Source organism: Pangasianodon hypophthalmus, chromosome 16, assembly GCF_027358585.1.
Source record: "Pangasianodon hypophthalmus isolate fPanHyp1 chromosome 16, fPanHyp1.pri, whole genome shotgun sequence".
NCBI lineage: Eukaryota > Metazoa > Chordata > Actinopteri > Siluriformes > Pangasiidae > Pangasianodon > Pangasianodon hypophthalmus.
Genome location: NC_069725.1, coordinates 16979405 through 16999197, shown reverse-complemented (window position 1 = coordinate 16999197; position 19793 = coordinate 16979405). Strand labels below are relative to the sequence as shown.

At 39.0% G+C, this 19793-nt stretch overlaps 1 protein-coding gene across 1 annotated transcript; it reads left to right on the top strand.

Moving 5' to 3' along the window:
* Positions 1-1821: 1821 nt before the first annotated feature.
* Positions 1822-19368, top strand: dazap2 (DAZ associated protein 2). Its single transcript, XM_026920854.3, has 4 exons — positions 1822-1980; positions 16300-16421; positions 17517-17765; positions 18047-19368. Exons 1-4 carry the CDS (start codon positions 1968-1970, stop codon positions 18173-18175), a joined length of 513 nt encoding a protein of 170 aa, XP_026776655.1. The 5' UTR covers positions 1822-1967; the 3' UTR covers positions 18176-19368.
* The last annotated feature ends 425 nt before the right edge of the window (positions 19369-19793 follow it).

Genomic DNA, 19793 nt, shown 5'->3' with positions numbered 1-19793 from the left:
TCACAATGGGCCTCATTTATCAATCGTTTAGTAAAATTGTGTGTAAATGTTTGCGTAAGCCAAACCGAGCAAAAGATTTCTATCAGACTTACAAGTGATTTGGAAATACCGATGTTCTTCGTACTTGCGTGTGTACGTTGATGAATGACAATCACCCATACAGGCTCCTACACAGCACAGCTGATTTGCATTTGGTGTAGCCCACAGAGCTCCATACAAGGCAAATCTCACAGTGCTGAAATAATGAGTAAATTGCAAAAAAAAAAAAAAAAAAAAAAGACTTTCTCAGAGGTATAAATGAAAGTTATTTATACTCACGTCTATGGCTATATTATGTAGCAGTATTATGTAACAGCATAATAGCACATGAAAGGTTAAGATCTGACGATAAATTACAGAAAAGGATTATTATGTGAGGTGACATGTAAATGGTCTGACATGAAAACAGAGGACAAAAAAAAGATCTACACTGTATCCAGGGGATCATGCACACCAAGCACGTCCCACAAGTGTTTACGTGTCTTGGCCGATGTGTTGAAGTGTTGCACAGCATTAAAAGATGCAGTAGAAACTGAACCAATTTTTAAGCCAGCTTTTCTTCATAAACATGGCATGCACTGCTAAATCTTCCGTCAGCTAAATTTGCACACACTCAGGAGAGCAAGTAGGATTTATTTATTCACTGTTTAATGCCACTTTCTAATTCATACTGTAAATCCTTGCTTTGTGAAAGCTAAATCTTTGTCATTTTAGGCCCCATATGTGTGACATGGAAAGCAAAAACATGCATCAGATTTTACAGCATACTCAAGCCATGGACTGGAAAGAAACCAATTTAGGCTAAAAGCCCGTGCTGTCTGTCCAAATGTATGGTTTACATAAGCTTTCAGAACTAGCAGCGATGGAACGGCATTATTTAAGCCGTGAGCTCCTTCGCCTTGTGCCGGGGAAAGAGTGTTGCTAGCAGGCCCTGGAGCCTGAAATGGTGCCGAGGAGCTAACCGAGGCGGCGGCTGGAGCCTATCCCAGGTGACTCGGGGCACAAGGCGGGGGGACACCCTGGGCAGGATGTGCCGACCTATTGCAGGGCGCAATCGCGCGCGCACACTCACACAATTTATAAATGCCAACCAGGGAACGCAAGCTCCGCGCACACACAGCACGCGTGATTCGAACCTCCACCCCCTCATCAGTACTATTAAGTATTATACTTAATATTTCCACATAGATGTCATATATACGTTGATAAGCACATTTATTGTTTGTATGTTTATTATATATTATACATATTATGTATTAAAGTTATTCTGATTGTCTGGCTCGGGACCATAAAGAGATGGAACATCAAGAAATACACTGCTATAAGAGGGAGAAAAAACAACACATGGCTGTATATACCACTGTGACTTTTTTTCTTCATTTTTTTAAATTTCTATCTTATTTTGTTTCACTGTTTATCGTGTTCACTTCATTATTCAGGTCAGGGATTATCAGGTCAATTTAAGAAAAATTTGTCTGCTTTTCCTGCTGAGCCAAACTTTATTTTATGAGCTAAACACGAAGCCATTCACGGTTTAATCATGACGTTTTATTTGTAGTTTTATTTGGCTAACTAATAGCCTTATTGCTAGATAAATGAACTCCAAGTCAAGAGCGTAAAAAAAACATAAGATTTTTTTGGGAGGATCTTCAACTTTGCTTAAATAAGAAGTAAAAAAAGAAAAAAAAATCCTTTAATCCGTTAATATTTTAACTGAAACCGGTAATAAAATAGATGCAAGTAGGAAATTATTAGACTGCCTTTATTTTTTGTCATGCATTTCACTTTAAGTGAGAGTAGCTCAAAAAGAAATGACGTAGAGGAGTACACAGACTGAACCGACGGAGGAAAACAAGGAAGTAGCCAGGACGCGAGTTTTGTGTTTTCATACACTCTGTTTTAAATTAATTTGTATTCGACAAAGAACGATGAATAACAAAGGTGGGTTTGTGTACGTATTTTTCTACACCATTCGAGCATCGACGAGTTAGCCACATTGTACATTGGCTTTGTAAGGCTATTCTAATTTCCTTTGAGTGACTAGCGAGGTTGTTAGCATACAAACATCTATCAATCGAATAGCATCAACTATGTTTCCCGTTTACTTCTTAATGTGAAATTGTATTATAACCTAATGTCAGTACACCCGTATGGAACTACTATATTTACAGGCTAATTTTTAATAACGAGTGGCCAAAATTCTTGCAAGCATTGTCGTGAATAAAAGGGTGACCGTGAACATAGCTAATTAGCTAGCTATCTAATCAAACTCTGACGCTACAGCTTTAAAGAGTTTTACTAGTATGATAGCGAGCTAGGTCATTGTTTTGTTTTTTGTATGTTTTTTTTTGGTTGGTTGGTTTTTGTTTTTCTTTACTGATGGCACAATTTGTAGTTTGTAGCATTTTCAGGTTTAATTTGATGTAGTTGGGTTGCCAACCGAATGACACATTTCCGGATTTTGATTGCTTATTTAGTTGTTTATTTTGTCCGCAGTTTAGGATTTAGGCTTAATTATATCGATAAATTAAAGTATATTCTCATTAAAGCAAAATAAATTATTTTGCCAAAACCCTATAGGAAACTGACTGACCCTACAAAATTGCGAAACAGGGCCTTAAACTTGAGTAAATTTCTCCTTTGTCATAGCTATAGGCTACGTTTTTTTTGTTTGTTTGTTTTTTGACAATATATATAATAAAACGAGATACTTTTAGTACCTTGTTTAAAGAATTAGACAACCCTGGACACTGGAGCAGCCATACGGAAAAGAAGTAGTGGACTTTTTGTTCTGCAGCAAGGGGTACTTTGGGCCAAAAGTTTAATTACAAAGTTCACTGGACAGTTCTTAGTTGTTCTTGTTAATGTAGAAATAACATTTAACAATAACAATACTGTTCCTGCATTTTCAAAGATGCCTTTAAATTATGTCCAGAGTTTTCTCTAAACACTGCTGCCCTGCACACAGTCCCCTCTGAAAGTATTGGAACGGTAAGGCCAGTTCTTTTGGTTTGTTATACACTGAAGACATTTGGGTTTGAGATCAAAAGATGAATATTAGATGATATATCAGAATTTCAGCTTTCATTTCCTGATATTTACATATAGTTATGTTTTAAGGGGGAAAAAAAAAAAAACTTGCACCTTTTTGTTTGAACCCACTCATTTTTCAAGTGATCAAAAATATTGAAACATGTAACTGACAGGTGTTTCTTGTTGCCCAGGTGTGCATTGTTAGATTGATTGTTTAAACAATTAATAGCTCTGAATGTCTGCTCTTGGTTTGAGCCCTGGGTTTTGCCTGTGAAGATTGTATTTGTTGTTAAAAAGGATAAACCAAAATGACGACCTGTCAAGAGGAGAAATGCACGCCATTTTGAAGCTGACAAAAAAAGGAAAATTGATCAGAGCCATTGCAAGTGTTGGGCATAGCTAATACAACAATTTGGAATGTCCTGAAAACGAACAAAACCACAAATGTATTAACAACCAGACATTAAACAGGTCGGCCAAGGAAAACAGCAGCAGTTGATGACAAACATTGTGAGACCTGTGAAGGAAAACCCATAACCAACATTCAGTGATATCTCCAAAATCTCCACAGGGCAGGAGTGAAGATTTCACAATCTAACATTCAAAGACGATTTTGAGAGCAGAAATATAGAGGTCATACCACAAGATGCAAACCACTCCTCATCAGTAAGACTTGGCTGGCAGACATGAGCCACAAATGTGGAAACAAGATTAACCCCTACCAAAGTGAAGGAAAGGCCAAAGTGTGGACAAAGGATCTGCTCATGATCCAAAACAAGCTGTGGTACAAAACTGAAAAGGCATCACAAAAGAAGAATGCAACAGTTCTGTGATGTCAGTGGGTTGCTGGCTTGATGCATTTATTGCAAGCAAGGATATGCAACCAATTATTCCTATTTGTTTCTATACTTTTGCTTACCTAAAATTAGGTGGTCTGCCACAAAAGGTACCACGTTCTAAGTTGTTTCACACATATAGATGTATATATCAGTAAATGAGAGCTGAAATTTGATTCATATTAATAAAGCATATTCATCTATTGATCTCAAGCCCAAATGTCTTCAGTTTATAGCAAAAACAAAAGAATTGGCCTTGCTGTTCCAGTACTTTCAGAGGGGGCTGTATATCTGACAGGGCTTTATTGTGTTTACCCGGTGCATATATACAGCACTCATGAATGGTTGAAAGACCACAATTTTGGAAGTCGTGTCTAATGTCATGTAAAGAGACTCACATGTTCAACCTTTCAGCTTATTAGGGGCGAAGAACCGAAGGTGCAAAGGCACCATATTGGAATTGTACATCTTCTTCGATAAGGGAGTCAAGGGCAGCCCATAGAACTGTTAGTGTGTGTTTTATGAAATTTGGCACAGTGTTATAGCACAGTCTACACAGCAGTTTTGGTGTACGCCCCTCAAGTGCTCTTGCACCACCTACAGGTCAAGTTGGACGTATGTTTGCAATAATATTGTGTGCGTGGTGCCTTGTCAGTGGTCATTTGCAAGTTTTAATAACGTCATTTCCCACCTCTGCATGTTAAATATGCTAAGTGGGAGCACATTAAGCTCATTAAAAAACTACTTTAACAAGATTTTTTCAGTTACAGGCCTGAGTGGCTATAGGTACTGTTCTACTATAGTGAACTTCAAACATTCATGCAACATTTTGTACTGAATTTACAGTATAGCAACAACAAAGGACAGCAGCAAGTAGCTTAGCAACAAGCTAGCCACCAGACAATAGCAAGTAGTGTTAGCAACACGCTAGCTGTCTAATGTTGATGATTACCTTCTCAAAATGGTGATTGGTATGGTCAGTTTTATAGATTTAACTAACTACTGTGTCTGTATATTAACTGATCTAAAGCCAATACTGTTCTAAATGAAATTTAAAAGTAGAGAAGGGGCACTTTACACCAGAGATCGGGAACCTTTTCAGCTGGCAGAGCCATAAACGCCAAAAAAAAAAAAAAAAAAAAAAGTTATGATTTTTTTTCTTTAAAGAGCAAGAGAAAAGTTAACGTTTTAAGTTTTTCGACCTTTTATATGCTTCTTATTATTGTAGATATCTTTACTATTATTGCATAATTATCAAAAGTGGTAATGTAATAAAGGCCATTTCACATTTTGCGGGTTCTTGACGTAACAGCCTACACTTCACCTAACAGGCCTGTAGGTGGCACTTGGACTTCATTTACCCAACTATGATAGCTTCATCAAATGGTAAATCAATACAAAATGCAGTAAGAGTAAATTGAACTCTACTTACCATTAACGCGACTTCTGATGCTGCATGGTTTTGCTGAGTGCTTTGTAGTCTGGGTCATAGCTGGTGAGATTTAGCTTCATGCAGGCATTAAGGCTTCCATCAGTTAGACGTGAGCGCAGATTGGTTTTAATATTGTTGAGATGCAAGAATGACTGCTGGCATGAGTACGTCGAGCCAAACATTTTGTTGTCAGTACAGCAATACTGACACGCTCCAGTATGGCATTCAGTGTATTAAACGTGATCACCCACATATCGGAAGCCTGCATTTCTGCAACTTCCAAATAAAATCTGCAATGGAAACTCCAGGGATGAAGATCAGTTCTTGTGCATCCACTGCACACTCACGTGGAGGGGTTATGAATTTGAAGAGGGCAGAACATGAAAAAAATTTTCCAAAATGTGATTTGAAGGTTATCAGAAGATCTGACCTGAAGGCGGCCAGCTGCCTGAGGTCAAAATGTTGACTGGGGTCTGTCTCTAAACATTTATTTCTTAATCCCCGCAGTGTTTCAAAGTGCAGAAGACAAGTTTCAATGTCTTCTATGAAAAGCTCCAGTTTTGATTAAAATGCATGCATAGACTGTTGTAGGGACAAGACTGTTTCTCTGATACCTTGCATTTTAACCTTGAACTGGTTCAGATGACCAGTAATGTCTGCAGAATTAGGCCTGTCATGATAACTACTTTTGTTGGACAATATATTGTCCCAGAAATAATTGCGATAAACAATATTGTCATTTTAAGAATATATTATGCCGCTGATATAATAGCATAATGCAAGTACACCCTTTTAAAGAGCAATAAACTTTTAATTCTTAAAAATATTCAGACATTGAAATTGGAATGTCACAAAAATTAAATATCCTACATACATATGGCTGGAATTATGCAGTTGTTGGGAAAACACCTGTTAAAACAGCCATAAGCCTCGGTTAACACGTTATCTGCTCTGTGTGTGTGGAGAAGCTGCCTGAGCCCCGCCTCTGACACAGAGAGCAGAGTACGGCTGTCAACAGGGCTGGAAAAACTAAATTCGAATTTTTCACTTAAATATTTCCAAAATTTTAATTATATTTGACTTCTAAAGACATTATTTCAGTTAGGGCAAAAAAATAGAGAACACCAGATTTTTAAATCAACAGTCCACAGGAGTTACAGGAAATACAAACCAAACAGTGCTATGTCTTATTGTTTATTGCAAAGAACAAACTGTTAACAAAGTGCATTTATTTTTAACCTAAAGTGTGTAAAATTATAGAATGAAAAGATTTAAGCTAGGCTCTCAGGCCAGTTCCAGTGTTAATTTTCACACTGTTTTTAGTCATAGTTTTTGTCTTCTGATAATTATTTTAGTCAGTTTTACTCTATTAAATAAAACAATACCAAATATTCACACATTATATATATTAACTTGAACATGTATCAGTAAAAATGTGTAAACTGCCCTTGTTGTGAAAACCTGATCTCCTGAAATATTACAATGAGTGCACTATTGTAATACAATATTGTGAATTCTTTATTCTTTAGTTATTCATTGCCGGTGTTCTAATGCATTGTTACAGAAAGAGCGTATTCACAATGTGACTTACCATTCTACCTAACGTGTTACTTAAGTTATGCATTCTTGTTATTTTGTGCTGAAGCAAGTTGTAATATTACATTTATGTTGTGTATACAATCAGGGCCGGAAGTATTTGGACAATGACAGAGTTTTTGTGATTTTGCCTTTATACACCACCACAATGGATTTGAAATAAAACAATCAAGATGTGATCGAAGTGTAGACTTTCAGCTTTATTTTAAGGGGTTCCACAAAAATATGGCATTTACCATTTAGCAATTACAGCCATTCTAAGCAAAGTACTTCCATTTTCAGGGCTCAAAGGTATTTGGACAATTGACTGACGAAGTTATTTGACCAAGTGCAGTCCATTCCCTTGTTACTTCAAGACAAATGAAGCAGATAAAAGGTCTGGAGTTGATATCAGGTATTGAGTTTGGCAGCTGTTCGAGTGGAGCTACCAATATGAAGCCCAAGGAGATCTCAATGCAAGTGAAAGAGGCCATCATTAGGCTGAAAAAACAAGATAAATCTATAAGAGAGATAGCAAAAACCTTAGGTGTGGCCAAATCAACAGTTGGGTACATTCTTAAAAAGAAAGAAAGCACTGGTGAGCTCAACAACATCAAAAGGCCTGGAAGACCATGGAAGACAACTAAAGTGAATGATCGCAGAATCCTTTCCTTGGTGAAGAAAAACCCCTTCACAACATCAGCAGAAGTCAAGAACAATCTGGAGGAGGTAGGCGTATCATTGTCAAAATCTACAATCAAGAGACGCCTTCATGAATGTAAATACAGAGGACAACAAGGTGCAAACCACTGGTAACATTCAAGAACAGGAAAGCCAGATTAGACTTTGCCAGAAAACATCTAAAAAAAAGCCTCCCATGTTCTGGAATAAGATTCTTTGGACTGATGAAACCAAGATTAACCTGTATGAGAATGATGGGAAGAGAAAAGTATGATGAAAGAAAGGAACAGCTCATGATTCAAAGTATACCACATCATGTGTCAAACATGGTGGAAGCAGTGTTATGGCATGGGCATGTATGGCTGCCAATGGAATGGGCTCACTGGTGTTTATTGATGATGTGACTGCTGACAGAAGTAGCGAGATGAATTCCGAGGTGTATAGGGCTATACTCTCTGCTCACATTCAGCCAAATGCTACATAACTGATAGGACGCCACTTCACAGTGCAGGTGGATAATGACCCTAAACATACTGCGAAAGCAACTCAAGACTTTTTGAATGCAAAGAAATGGAATATTCTTCAATCGCCAAATCAGTCACCTGATCTCAACCCAATAGAGCATGCTTTTTCACTCACTGAAGACAAGACTGAAGGCAGAAAGACCCACAAACAAGCAGCAACTGAAGTTGACTGCAGTGAAGGCCTGGCAAAGCATCTCCGGGGAGGAAACTCAGAATTTGAGTTTTGAGAACATGGCGTCCAGACTTCAGGCAGTCATTGACTGCAAAGGATTTTCATCCAAGTATTAAAATTATGGTTATATTTACAATTGTCACTTTGTCCAAATACCTTTTGAGCCCCTGAAAATAGTGGTACTGTAATGGCTGTAATTTCTAAATGGTAAATGCCATATTTTTGTGGAACCTCTTAAAATAAAGCTGTAAGTCTACACTTCGATCACATCTTGATTGTTTTATTTCAAATCCATTGTGGTGGTGTATAAAGGCAAAGTCACAAAAACTCTGTCATTGTCCAAATACTTCCGGACATGACGGTATATCTGATTAATCTCATGTGTATAGGATGCTTTTGGAGGAGTTAATTAACCCACTAGTAAAGTGCTTCAGTTTACAGGTGTTCATTCACTGTTCAGCTTCAGCTCATGCAGCTTAATCAGGTCAATCCCCAACGTTATTGACTGGATTATTTGAAACACTAGAACTATTCTTTTTTTTCAGCAGTATGTTTTAATTAAAATCTGTGCTAGTGGTTGCTACACATCGTAAATTCAAATGCCCACAGTTTTTGCATTCCAGTGTGCATTTTCATCTTAAATTCAACGAAGTTCGAATTTTAATTTGACAGCCCTACAGCCGACGAGAGTACAGAAGCAATGTGAATGGATAAAACGTTTGTGACATTCATTTTTATGTAAACAAACACGCATGTAAACAGAATGGGCTATATCGTACGACAAGTTGATAATTATCATGACAGGCCTATTTCAGCAGCCACTCAATGTCTGTGAGCTTAGGATGAACAATGCCTTTAATTTCCAGAAAAGCCCGTACTTCTTTCAGACAGGCAGCAAAGCAGTTGAGCACCTTTCCTTTTGACAGCCAAAGCACATTGGTGTGCAAGAGCAATCCTGGGTAATTGCTCCCAACTTCATCTAACAGCGATTTAAACTGGCGATCATGCAAAGCTTGAGCAACAGTAAAGTTTACAGCATGCACAACCAGTTACATGACCTCTTGAAGCTGTTCTCCACATGATTAACGGCCATAATTAGTGCCTCCTGGTGCAAAATGCAATGGAAGTTTAAAATGGGCCGCTTTTCTTGTTCACGCAAAAGAGTAACAAATCCTTTATTTTTTTCCCAAAGTTCTGGGAGCTCCATCTGTAAATACAGAAACAAGCTTATCCAGCTGCAGCTTCTTTTCTGTGGCAAAGTGCATAAATGATTAAAATACATCCTCCCCTCTTGTTGAGCCTCTCATGCAAAACAGCAAGACTCTCTTCACATGTGTCACGTGTTACACACCTCTCCCCAACACTGAGCTGTGCTATGTTGCTAACGTCGGTAGACTCAAGGAAAAGTAGCTACCTGCATTTGTGTCTCTAATTGGTTTCCCATCATGATGGCATGATCATGAAGCGTTCTTGCTGATAGTGGCATATCTTGTATTTTTAGGGCCCAAGCACTGAGATTATGTGTGCAGGGCCCTATTGTTTTCCTAAGGAGTTTTATCAATATTATTATTATTATTTTCAAGGTTACAGGAGCTTTTGGGGCCCTTAACATGCTCAAACACTCATGAAATTTGGCACACAGTGTTGTCGGCCATTAGGCCTGGGCAAAGGGTAGCACATGGGAGTGGTGGGGGTGGGGCTCTGCAGCGCCCCCTATTACATGGTACTTAGTGCATATATCGTTCATACTTGTACGTATATATACAAAACTTAGTACATACATTGTTCTCATTGACACCGAACAACTTTTTAGCTTTGCCCAACAGGAAGTCGGCCATTTTAGATTTTGTGAAAAGTGCATGGGGTGAAGTTTTAAATACTCCTTGTAGGGGATTCACATGATTGTCACCAAATTTGGTCAACATTACTCCAAGACATTCAGAGTCAGAATAATGTCAAGATATGGCCGATGTAAAACTGTGAAAGGATTTTTCATATCTTAAATAGTGTTGCCATGGTAACGCATCAAACATTAATGCTCTTTTCAGGGTGTTTTTGAGGCTCTTAGTGTGCTTAAAATTTCATGAAAGTCGGCATACTCGTCAGAGTTGTTCACCGTTAGGCAAAAGCTAAGACATGAGCATGGAGGGGGAGCTCTGTAGTGCCCCCTTTTGACTAAAGTCAAAAGTTTTGCCAAACTCTGTACATATATTGTTTTCATCAAGCTGAACAACTTTCAATATGACAGTCATTAGCTCCACCCAACAGGAAATAGGTCATTTTTGGATTTAATGTGGATTTTTTTGAAAAAAAAATTTTTTTTGAAGACATCTACTACATAGCTATTATTACAGTTAATCTTTGCATAGCTGTTACATTGTAATTCAAATCAAATCAGAAACTAGAAGAAAAGCACAAACAGAGCCATGTATCAAGATGGCGTCGCACATGGCAGCCTCGGTTTGTTGTTCCTTGGTACTTGTACTATTTTTGTTTGTTTGTCCTGTCTTAAGCAACTTTTTTCCGATCAGCTTTACAAGAAACGAACTCCTGGACATCAGAAATAGCACACCAAATTTTTGCCGACGTTTGAGCGTTCAGACGTTTTACTGGACATTTTAGTTGGAGGAGCTGCGATCCTATACAAGCGCTCCAGGCAACAAACAAGGGAAGCGCTCTGGTGTGCTCGTGAAATTCCGACAGCACGGTTTTAGGACTCCGCTGCCGAGCATTCATCTGGCGAATCTCTGCTTCCTAGCAAATAAATCAGACGAACTACAACTCCTCACCCGCACAAACAAGGACTTTTTAAACTCTGCTGCGCTTAGCTTCACGGAAACCTGGCTGAACAGAGCCATCCCGGACAGTGCGCTTCATCTAACGGGCTTCCAGCTGTTCAGAGCGGATCACGTCACCAAGACGTCGGGGAAAACGAGAGGCGGTGGATTACATTTTCATATCAGTGAAGGCTGGTGTACAGACGTGACAGTTTTAAAGATGTGCTGCCCAAATTTGGAAGCTCTCTTTATTAACTGTAAGCCTTTTTATTCGCCACGGGAGTTTTCCTCGTTTATTCTGGTACATTTCTCTTGACGCGCGTGAGCGCGGCGCTAGAACTGTTTACCAATCAGATCACACACAGAGCAGCGTTACCCGGACTCTTTCATTATCATTCTCGTGATTTTAGTAAAGCTAATCTCACCTGCGAACTGCCTAAATACAGACAGCACATCACATGCCTCACCAGGGACAGCAATATACTGGACCATTGCTACACTGTTTTAAAGGATGCATACCACTCTGTCCCCCGAGCAGCTCTGGGAGACTCTGAGCACTGTTTGGTTCATCTTCTACCGGCCTACAAGCAGAAACTTAAATCTGCTAAGCCTGTAGTAAAAACTGTAAAGAGATGGACTACTGAAGCAGAGCGGGATTTACAAGCCTGCTTTGACTGAACTGATTGGAGTGTTTTTGAAGGCTGCAGCTACTGATCTGGATGAGCTCACTGACACTGTGACGTCCTACATCAGTTTCTGTGAGGACATGTGTGTTCCCACCAGGACTTATTTAACATTTAACAACGACAAACCTTGGTTCAGTGCAAAACTCAAACAGCTTCGCCAGGCCAAAGAGGACACGTACAGAAGTAGGGACAAAGCCTTGTACAAACAGGCCAAATACACACTAAATAGGGAGATAAGAGTGGCAAAGCAAAACTACTCTGAAAAGCTGAAAAAACAGCTTTCAAGTAATGACTCTACATCAGTGTGGAAAGGACTGAAAGCCATCACCAGCTACAAGACCCCATACCCCAGCACTGAGGCCAGTCAACAACTGGCTGAAGACCTGAACGAGTCCTACTGTAAGTTTGAAAAGCCTGGTCTGACACCCCACACCCGCTCTGACCGTCTCACAACACAGCCATCAACACCCTCCCCCTCCCTCGCCCCTACTGTTTCTCAGCCTGTACTTAAGAGCTGTGAAGATGATGTACGCAAAGTCTTCAGGAAACAGAAGATCACTGGAGCTGTGTGAAGTCCCCTTCAAACGCTCCACCATCATCCCTGTACCCAAAAAACAAAAATCACAGGACTAAATGACTACAGACCTGTTGCTTTAATGTCTGTGGCCATGAAGTCATTTGAGAGGCTGGTGTTGATCTACTTGAAGAACATTACTGGACCCTTGCTGGACCCCCTGCAGTTTGCTTACCGAGCAAACAGGTCTGTGGATGATGCAGTCAATATGGGATTGCACTACATCCTCCAACATCTGGACAAACCAGGGACTTATGCAAGGATCCTGTTTGTGGACTTCAGCTCCGCTTTCTACACCATCATCCCACATATCCTTCTAAATAAACTGACACAGCTCTCTGTACCCACCTCCATCTGTCAGTGGATCACCAGCTTCCTGACAGACAGGCAGCAGCTAGTGAGGCTGGGAAAATTCACATCCAACACCTGCACCATCAGCACTGGAGCACTGGGCTGCGTTCTCTCCCCACTGCTTTTCTCCCTCTTCACAAATGACTGCACCTCTAAAGACCCCTCTGTCAAACTTCTGAAGTTTGCAGATGACACTACAGTCATCGGTCTCATCCAGGACAGCGACGAGTATGCTTACAGACAAGAGGTTGAGCAGCTGGCTGTCTGGTGCAGTCACAACAACCTGGAGCTGAACACGCTCAAAACTGTGGAGATGATAGTGGACTTCAGGAGAAACCCCCCCTGCTCTCCCCCTTCTCACCATCATGGACAGCACTGTGGCTGCAGTGGAGTCATTCATGTTCCTGGGCACCACCATCTCTCAGGACCTGAAGTGGGACATTCACATTAACTCCATTGTGGAAAAAGGCCCAGCAGAGGTTGTTCTTCCTTTGTCAACTGAAAAAGTTCAACCTGCCACAAGCGCAGATGACACAGTTTTACTCAGCTGTTATTGAGTCGGTTCTGTGCTCTTCTGTAACTGTCTGGTTTGGGTCAGCCAGCAAATCAGAAAGAAGACTGCAATGGACTGTTAGCATAGCAGCAAGGATCATTGGTGTGCACCTGCCCAACCTTCAGGACTTGTACAACTCCAGAGTGAAGAAACGGGCAGGTAACAACATCACAGACCCCTCTCACCGCGGTCACAACCTGTTTGCACTTCTCCCTTCAGGCAGACGTTACAGATCTCTGTGCACTAGAACATCTAGGCATAAAAACAGTTTTTTTCCCCCCATGTCATTTCCAGCTTAAACTGCTAACATAGAAATCATTGTCTGTTCTGTAATTCATTCCTGTAATTCATCCTCCATCTTTAATTACTGCCTCTTTCTCAAGTATTATGTTAATACAAATGCATATCTCTTTATTTATACAGCTGTGTATAGAGTAAATAATGCACAAATCTGTACATAAATCTTCTGTTCCGGATTCATACACATTATTATTATTATTATTATTTTTTTTTTTTATTGTTAAGTCTTACTATTTAAATGTTTTCTGTTCTCATGTAAGATATGTATGCATGTATGTACCAAGGAGCACCTTAAAAAACCACAACAAATTCCTTGTGTGTCTGCGCATGTGCCCACTACACATTACTTCATTCCAATTAATTAATGGCTAATAAGGATAAAATACATCTCTCCTCTTTGTTTGGACATGGAAGCTGTTGTCAAGACGTGGGCTTAACCTAACAGATCAGCGCAAAACAAGTTACTCTACAGCACTCATTTCAGTATGCGTTGTTTTCATACACCCATCAGGTGGCGATGGCACAGTAGTGCTTGGGCCCATCATCGCTGTTTGGAAAGTCAGTGAACAGTCCTTTTGCCAATTTCAGCATAAATCCTTTGACATACTCTCCATCTGTAATTGGTTTTCCGTTCTTCACAATCACCTGCAAAGCTAGCACAGTTGAGCCCATTGCTTTGGTTGGTCCATGCTTGTAGCTGCTGCTGGCTGGTCTGCACTCTCCGCTGGAGCTCAGCACATGCTTTTTTTTTTTTTTTTTTATTTCCTGTCACCTGATGGTTATTTCAAGGCAAATGCAGCATGGTGAGTTTCAAAGTGCCTCTTCACTTTCAATTTTTTTTAAGTGACGCAGTTCGCTTGTTGCAAATGAGACAAACCGCAGATCCAGCTCCCTCCACAAATGCAAATTCGTCTGTCCTTTCAGACTGGAAAGAACGATATTGATCATTTTTTTTTTCTTTTAGCCATTTTAATTTTGTTCAAACCTGAAAACAGACAATGGCTATGTAGTGTTCAACCGATTTGTGAATTAGACCAGGAAATTACCGCTCCGCTCCAAATTATCCAGTGAAATTTGGGCTTGTTGTGCCACATCATGAATGGTTGGTGTATACATGACAAGGGCACTGATTATGAATTATGTAATATTTTAAAATATGTAATATGTAAAATTTTATTTGAAGAGACACACTAGCTTTCGTGGTTGTTTTTATTTATTTTTTCCCACCGTTGAGCCATAGGCAATCACTGAAAAGAGCCGTATATGGCTCGTGAGCCATAGTTTCCGACCCCTGCTTTACACCGTTTGCAGTGTGCGCAGTCACGTTGATTTGAGGTCACTCCATAAACACTGAAGGAACTGGTAGTTGAGAAGACTACCCTAAGTTGACGAGTTGAATTTACAAGTTGAGGGGGTAGTTTCTGTGGCTTTTACCGGTTGTAGGCGGGGAATTCAAGTGGCAACTTTGCCTTGAATGCAGCATAGCTCCAAGCACAGCATCATAGAAATTCAGTTTCACTTCTGTCTGATTCTTTTGGTCATGCAGAGTTATTCAACGGATACCAGATATGATGTTAAATTTCCGCCACGTAGAACTTTACTTCATTTTGATTTTTCTTTTTTAAACAATTTTTTTTCACTCCTACAAATTTTGTCCATTCATCATGAAATTTGAACGGCAGTATCATGAGAGCAACTCGAACAAATCTTGCTTCTCCGATTTTTTAAAAAAATTTTATGCAGGAAAGTTTGTCCATAACACTCAAAAAGAAATCTGATAATGAAGTGGCCAGAAAGGAGCTGAGGGCATATCTTGGCACTTCTGTGATGTATTCAGACCAAACAGACCTAGGGCACTATAATTCACAAATTAGTAAAACTGCTCATAACTTTGAACGGTTCAACATCAATCAAATGAAGTGCAAATCAAATCACGGTTCTTCTTTCTCTTGATTCCCTTTATTGTTCATGTAAAGTCTGTGAAGTCACCAAACAGAAAGTAAGGCCATTTCTCAGTAATGCATTTTGACACCAGATTTGGCATATAGCCTAAGTTTAGCAACATGACCTTATATTAACAAACAAGCTTTGAGATCATTTGCAACTTTGTAGGGCTACTTAAAACAGAAAGTGAGGCAATAGCTCAGCAACAGCTTGACATAATGCCATCAAATTTAGTAGGATAGTCCCAACAGCTTCTGGTCTCCCTCTGTCACTAAGGGGTGGGGCAAGAAAGTGCTTGAGCCTTTAATCACTGCTTGCAGCTATATTTTTAATTATCAATTTCTTTGAATTCTCTTTTTAGTCTCACAAAATAATCTCAGGGAATTTTTTTTCTTTTTCATACCGGGCGACTTAGACTAATTATAGGAGGCTCCAGGCTAATCCGGGTAGGTTGGCAACCCTCAGTATACGAAGCACATGAACATGTTGGCTAAATGTTAGCTAGTTTCTAGTAAATAGTTTCTGCCTTAGCTGTTATGCAAAATAAATGGCAGAAACTAGTGTAATATCATTTGCCACCCTGATTTCCACAAGCATAGCCACTTATCTTACCAGGTCTCTCAGTCCATGCATATGTTCAGTGCTCAAGCTGGCATGGTCAACACAGATTTAGACAGCTTCTAGTATAGCTTTTATCCCACTTTTTAATTTACAATTTATTAAATATAATATAATTATTATTATCAATCAAATGTCTTCAATACAGCACAGAATTGTGGTGTCTGCTGTTACTAAAATCCATGCCTGACTGTATCCATGCAGGGTCATATCCACAACAGGCTGTGTATCCTCAGCAGAGCACAGCACCCATATACCCTCCTGCTATGCAAGTGCCACCACCCCAGGTACCCCCATACACAGATGCCCCTCCTGCCTATTCTGAGGTAAGAAACAAGCAGAACTGTACACCAGTGGCATAGATGGGGATGCTTCCACCACCACCAAGTCTAGTTCTTGTTACAAAATTGTATGCCTGAAATACCCTTAAACAATATTTCAAAAAGGGAGGAAGGAAAAACTATTTCAGACATCTGAACTGGATGGCTTGACAGATCTAAGGCTTGACCTTTGGATTAATTCCAAAATCTAATCAGTTCATCTGCTTGTTACAATCACCATTCAAAATAGACACTACAAACATTAACCACTTGTTCTTGAGATCACATTAACAAGACTCTCACATTGACTGAAGGAGAGACGGATGGTAAAAATCTTAGATAGCTGAAAATGGGCCTTGAGTTTCTGAACGTCAGCATTTAAGTAACATTTCTGTATGACAAACAGGAAGGAAGCTATTGAAGAAAACCTTTTTCAGACATTTGACCTTGCTGTGATCTTGTTTGGATCAATTCCAAAATCTAATCAGTTGATCTGCTGGTTACAGTGATGATTCCATATAAATCCTACAAACATGCACCTAATTGTTCTTGAGATATAGCTTTAACGAGAATCTTGGACATGTGGACCGACGGGCAACCCAAAAACATAATGCCACCTAGTGGCAGAGGCATAAAGGTACAATCATAGCCAAATTAGATAACATGTGTAGGTGTTCATTGGGTAAATAACATTGTATACTTAGCTTATATTGTCCTAGGTGCTAAAATCTAGTAAGACTAGGCCTATTTCTTAAATAAGAATGTGCTTAAAATTTAAGCATAATAAAAAACATCAGTTGTAAGAGATAAAGTACACAGATAAAATACTGACAGCTAGGAGTAGTAATACTTTGGTTCTTTCATGAATACTTTGGTTCTTTCATGAATTCTGTGTCTAAGCACTGTTTATAATTATCCATAACTTTCCCTAACTGATTAATACTTGCGTGCTCATTTATTGTCATCTGTGAAACTGCAAACATTGCAATCCGTAATTATGGTGAAGTGCAATGTTTTTATACTACTTAACTCTTAGGGTGTAGGAGTCATTTGAATAAATAGTTTAATTGTGAACCTGGCATCTTCCTTTTTCCTCTACAGATCTATCAGCCAAGGTATATGCACCCACCCCAGGTTACTGGGCAGCTACCTCCAATAACCACTGCATACCCTGCAACTCAAATGTTTGTGCCCATGCCCCAGACTGTGCCTGTTGGTGCAATGACCCCTAATGTTCCCATGGGTTACTACCCCATGGGACCTGTGTATCCTCCAGGCTCCACAGTCCTAGTGGAAGGGGGATTTGATGCTGGAGCTCGATTTGGCCCTGGTAGCACTGCTTCCATACCTGTGAGTATGCCCACTAAATAAATTTCTCATAAGAAAATGAAAACCACATTGCATCATGTTTGCAATTATAAATAAATGATGGTTATGTAAAATTTTTTCACATAGTACATTAACTGTGTAATGCAAAAAACTACAGAATGTTCCAGGGTGGGCTTAATGTAACACTTTGGTTCTTTCATGAATTCTGTGTCTAAGCACTGTTTATAATTATCCATAACTTTTATAAATGCTGGTTTATAAAGCCATAATGGTACCTCATTTGCTTGTTCCAATCAAAACAGCCCCCTCCTCCTGGACATGCTCCAAATGCAGCACAGCTGGCAGCAATGCAGGGTGCAAATGTGGTGATGACACAACGCAAGAGCAACTTCTTCATGGGTGGTTCAGGAGGGGGTTACACTATTTGGTAACAGTGAGAAGGACCAGATTGGACCTTGACCTTTCCCCTTGTCTGGTGTTCTCTTTCTTCCCCTCTCTCCTGCCTCACCAGGGGCACTTTGGCTATGCCATGATAGTGATACAACAGAATGTAATGTTTTATAGTTCCCACTAACAGTACAGTACTTTGTTGATGTCTTTCAGTTTTAAAATACATGATAGATTATACTCCTACTTTTAGACCATGTTTATTTATGATTGGAAAACAGAATAACATTTATCTTTAGCTAATTTCTATCTATGTGGCAGATAAATGATAAATGTTGTTTGATTTTCATGATGTTCAACCAACACACCCTTACTACTACTGTATTTGTTAGCTCTGCCCTACTATCATTTATTTACATTATTTACATTTTACCCAGTAAAATGGCTTCTCATAATATATTTATTTAATTACATACAATAACGTTAGTTATATAGAATATTTTACACATTCTAATTACAACAGAGTACTGTACTGCACTTTTGGGAAAGATTAGATAAATATAATTGGGTGTCAAAATTGAGCACCGCAACTTTAACATTTACAGATTAAAATGCAGTAAATACGCCCTCATATTTGATTCAGAACACTGGTTGGCTTTTTATTTCCACATCATGTCGGATACCCAGAACTGTATATAATGCTGTTTAATTTTAGTTTAGTGAAACAAGAGTTTACAACAGTTTTCACAAAGGGTTTGTGCTTCACACACTACTTTCTTTAGCATCATTCTCATAGTTTAATTAATTAGAAATTTTTTATGTTTAGGGGTTAATCAAGACTTTTTTTTCCCCCAGGAATGTACTTAAGCACATCAAGCAATTTCTTTTTCTAGTGAACATTTAAATGTATAACCAAGGAGCTGGTTGTACCAAAGATTTGGATTAGAATGCACTAAAAGCTTTTAATGTGACTTGAAATTCTTCTCTGAATAATTCTGCACATATGATTAATGAAATTAATAAATGATACATAGATACATATCGATGCATCATGATGGTTCTACATGCTTTTTGCACTTTTATCAAAGCTATTTTCTTTTAATGAAGCAGTAATTTTTAGAAATACTACACACATTTATTTATGTGCACAGTCAACCAACTCTGAAATATTAGACTTTTTGGAACTTGGTTTTTGTAGTCATGCTTTATACATGCAAATACAGTGTCGGTCATTAAATTTTGTTGTGTGGATGCTTTTTCAAGGTTGTTTTATTATACATGCCTTCCACTGAAAAGACATACAAATTCTTAATTTTAAGTTTTCTGATCTGTTTGTCTCTGTTGGGTTGACACAATTCTAACAGATAGGGAGTGGTGCCTTTCAATTTCAGTGTTAAACTCAAGAAAGGGACTTTTTATCTTTTGTTCTATAATGCCATCATTTTATTTTTACCAACTCTCCATCATATACATCATAATGTTCTGACCTTTAACACCACCCAGAACATTGAACATCGAACATCACTGTGCATCTATAGCAGGAAACCAGTATTGTGCACAAAAAGTTCTAATTTTCACTAGCTGTTCAGCTGCTTGTCCTGTTAAAGTATGTAATTAACTTGTTTTCATTTAGCTTATTATACAGACCCTCATGTTTAGTCT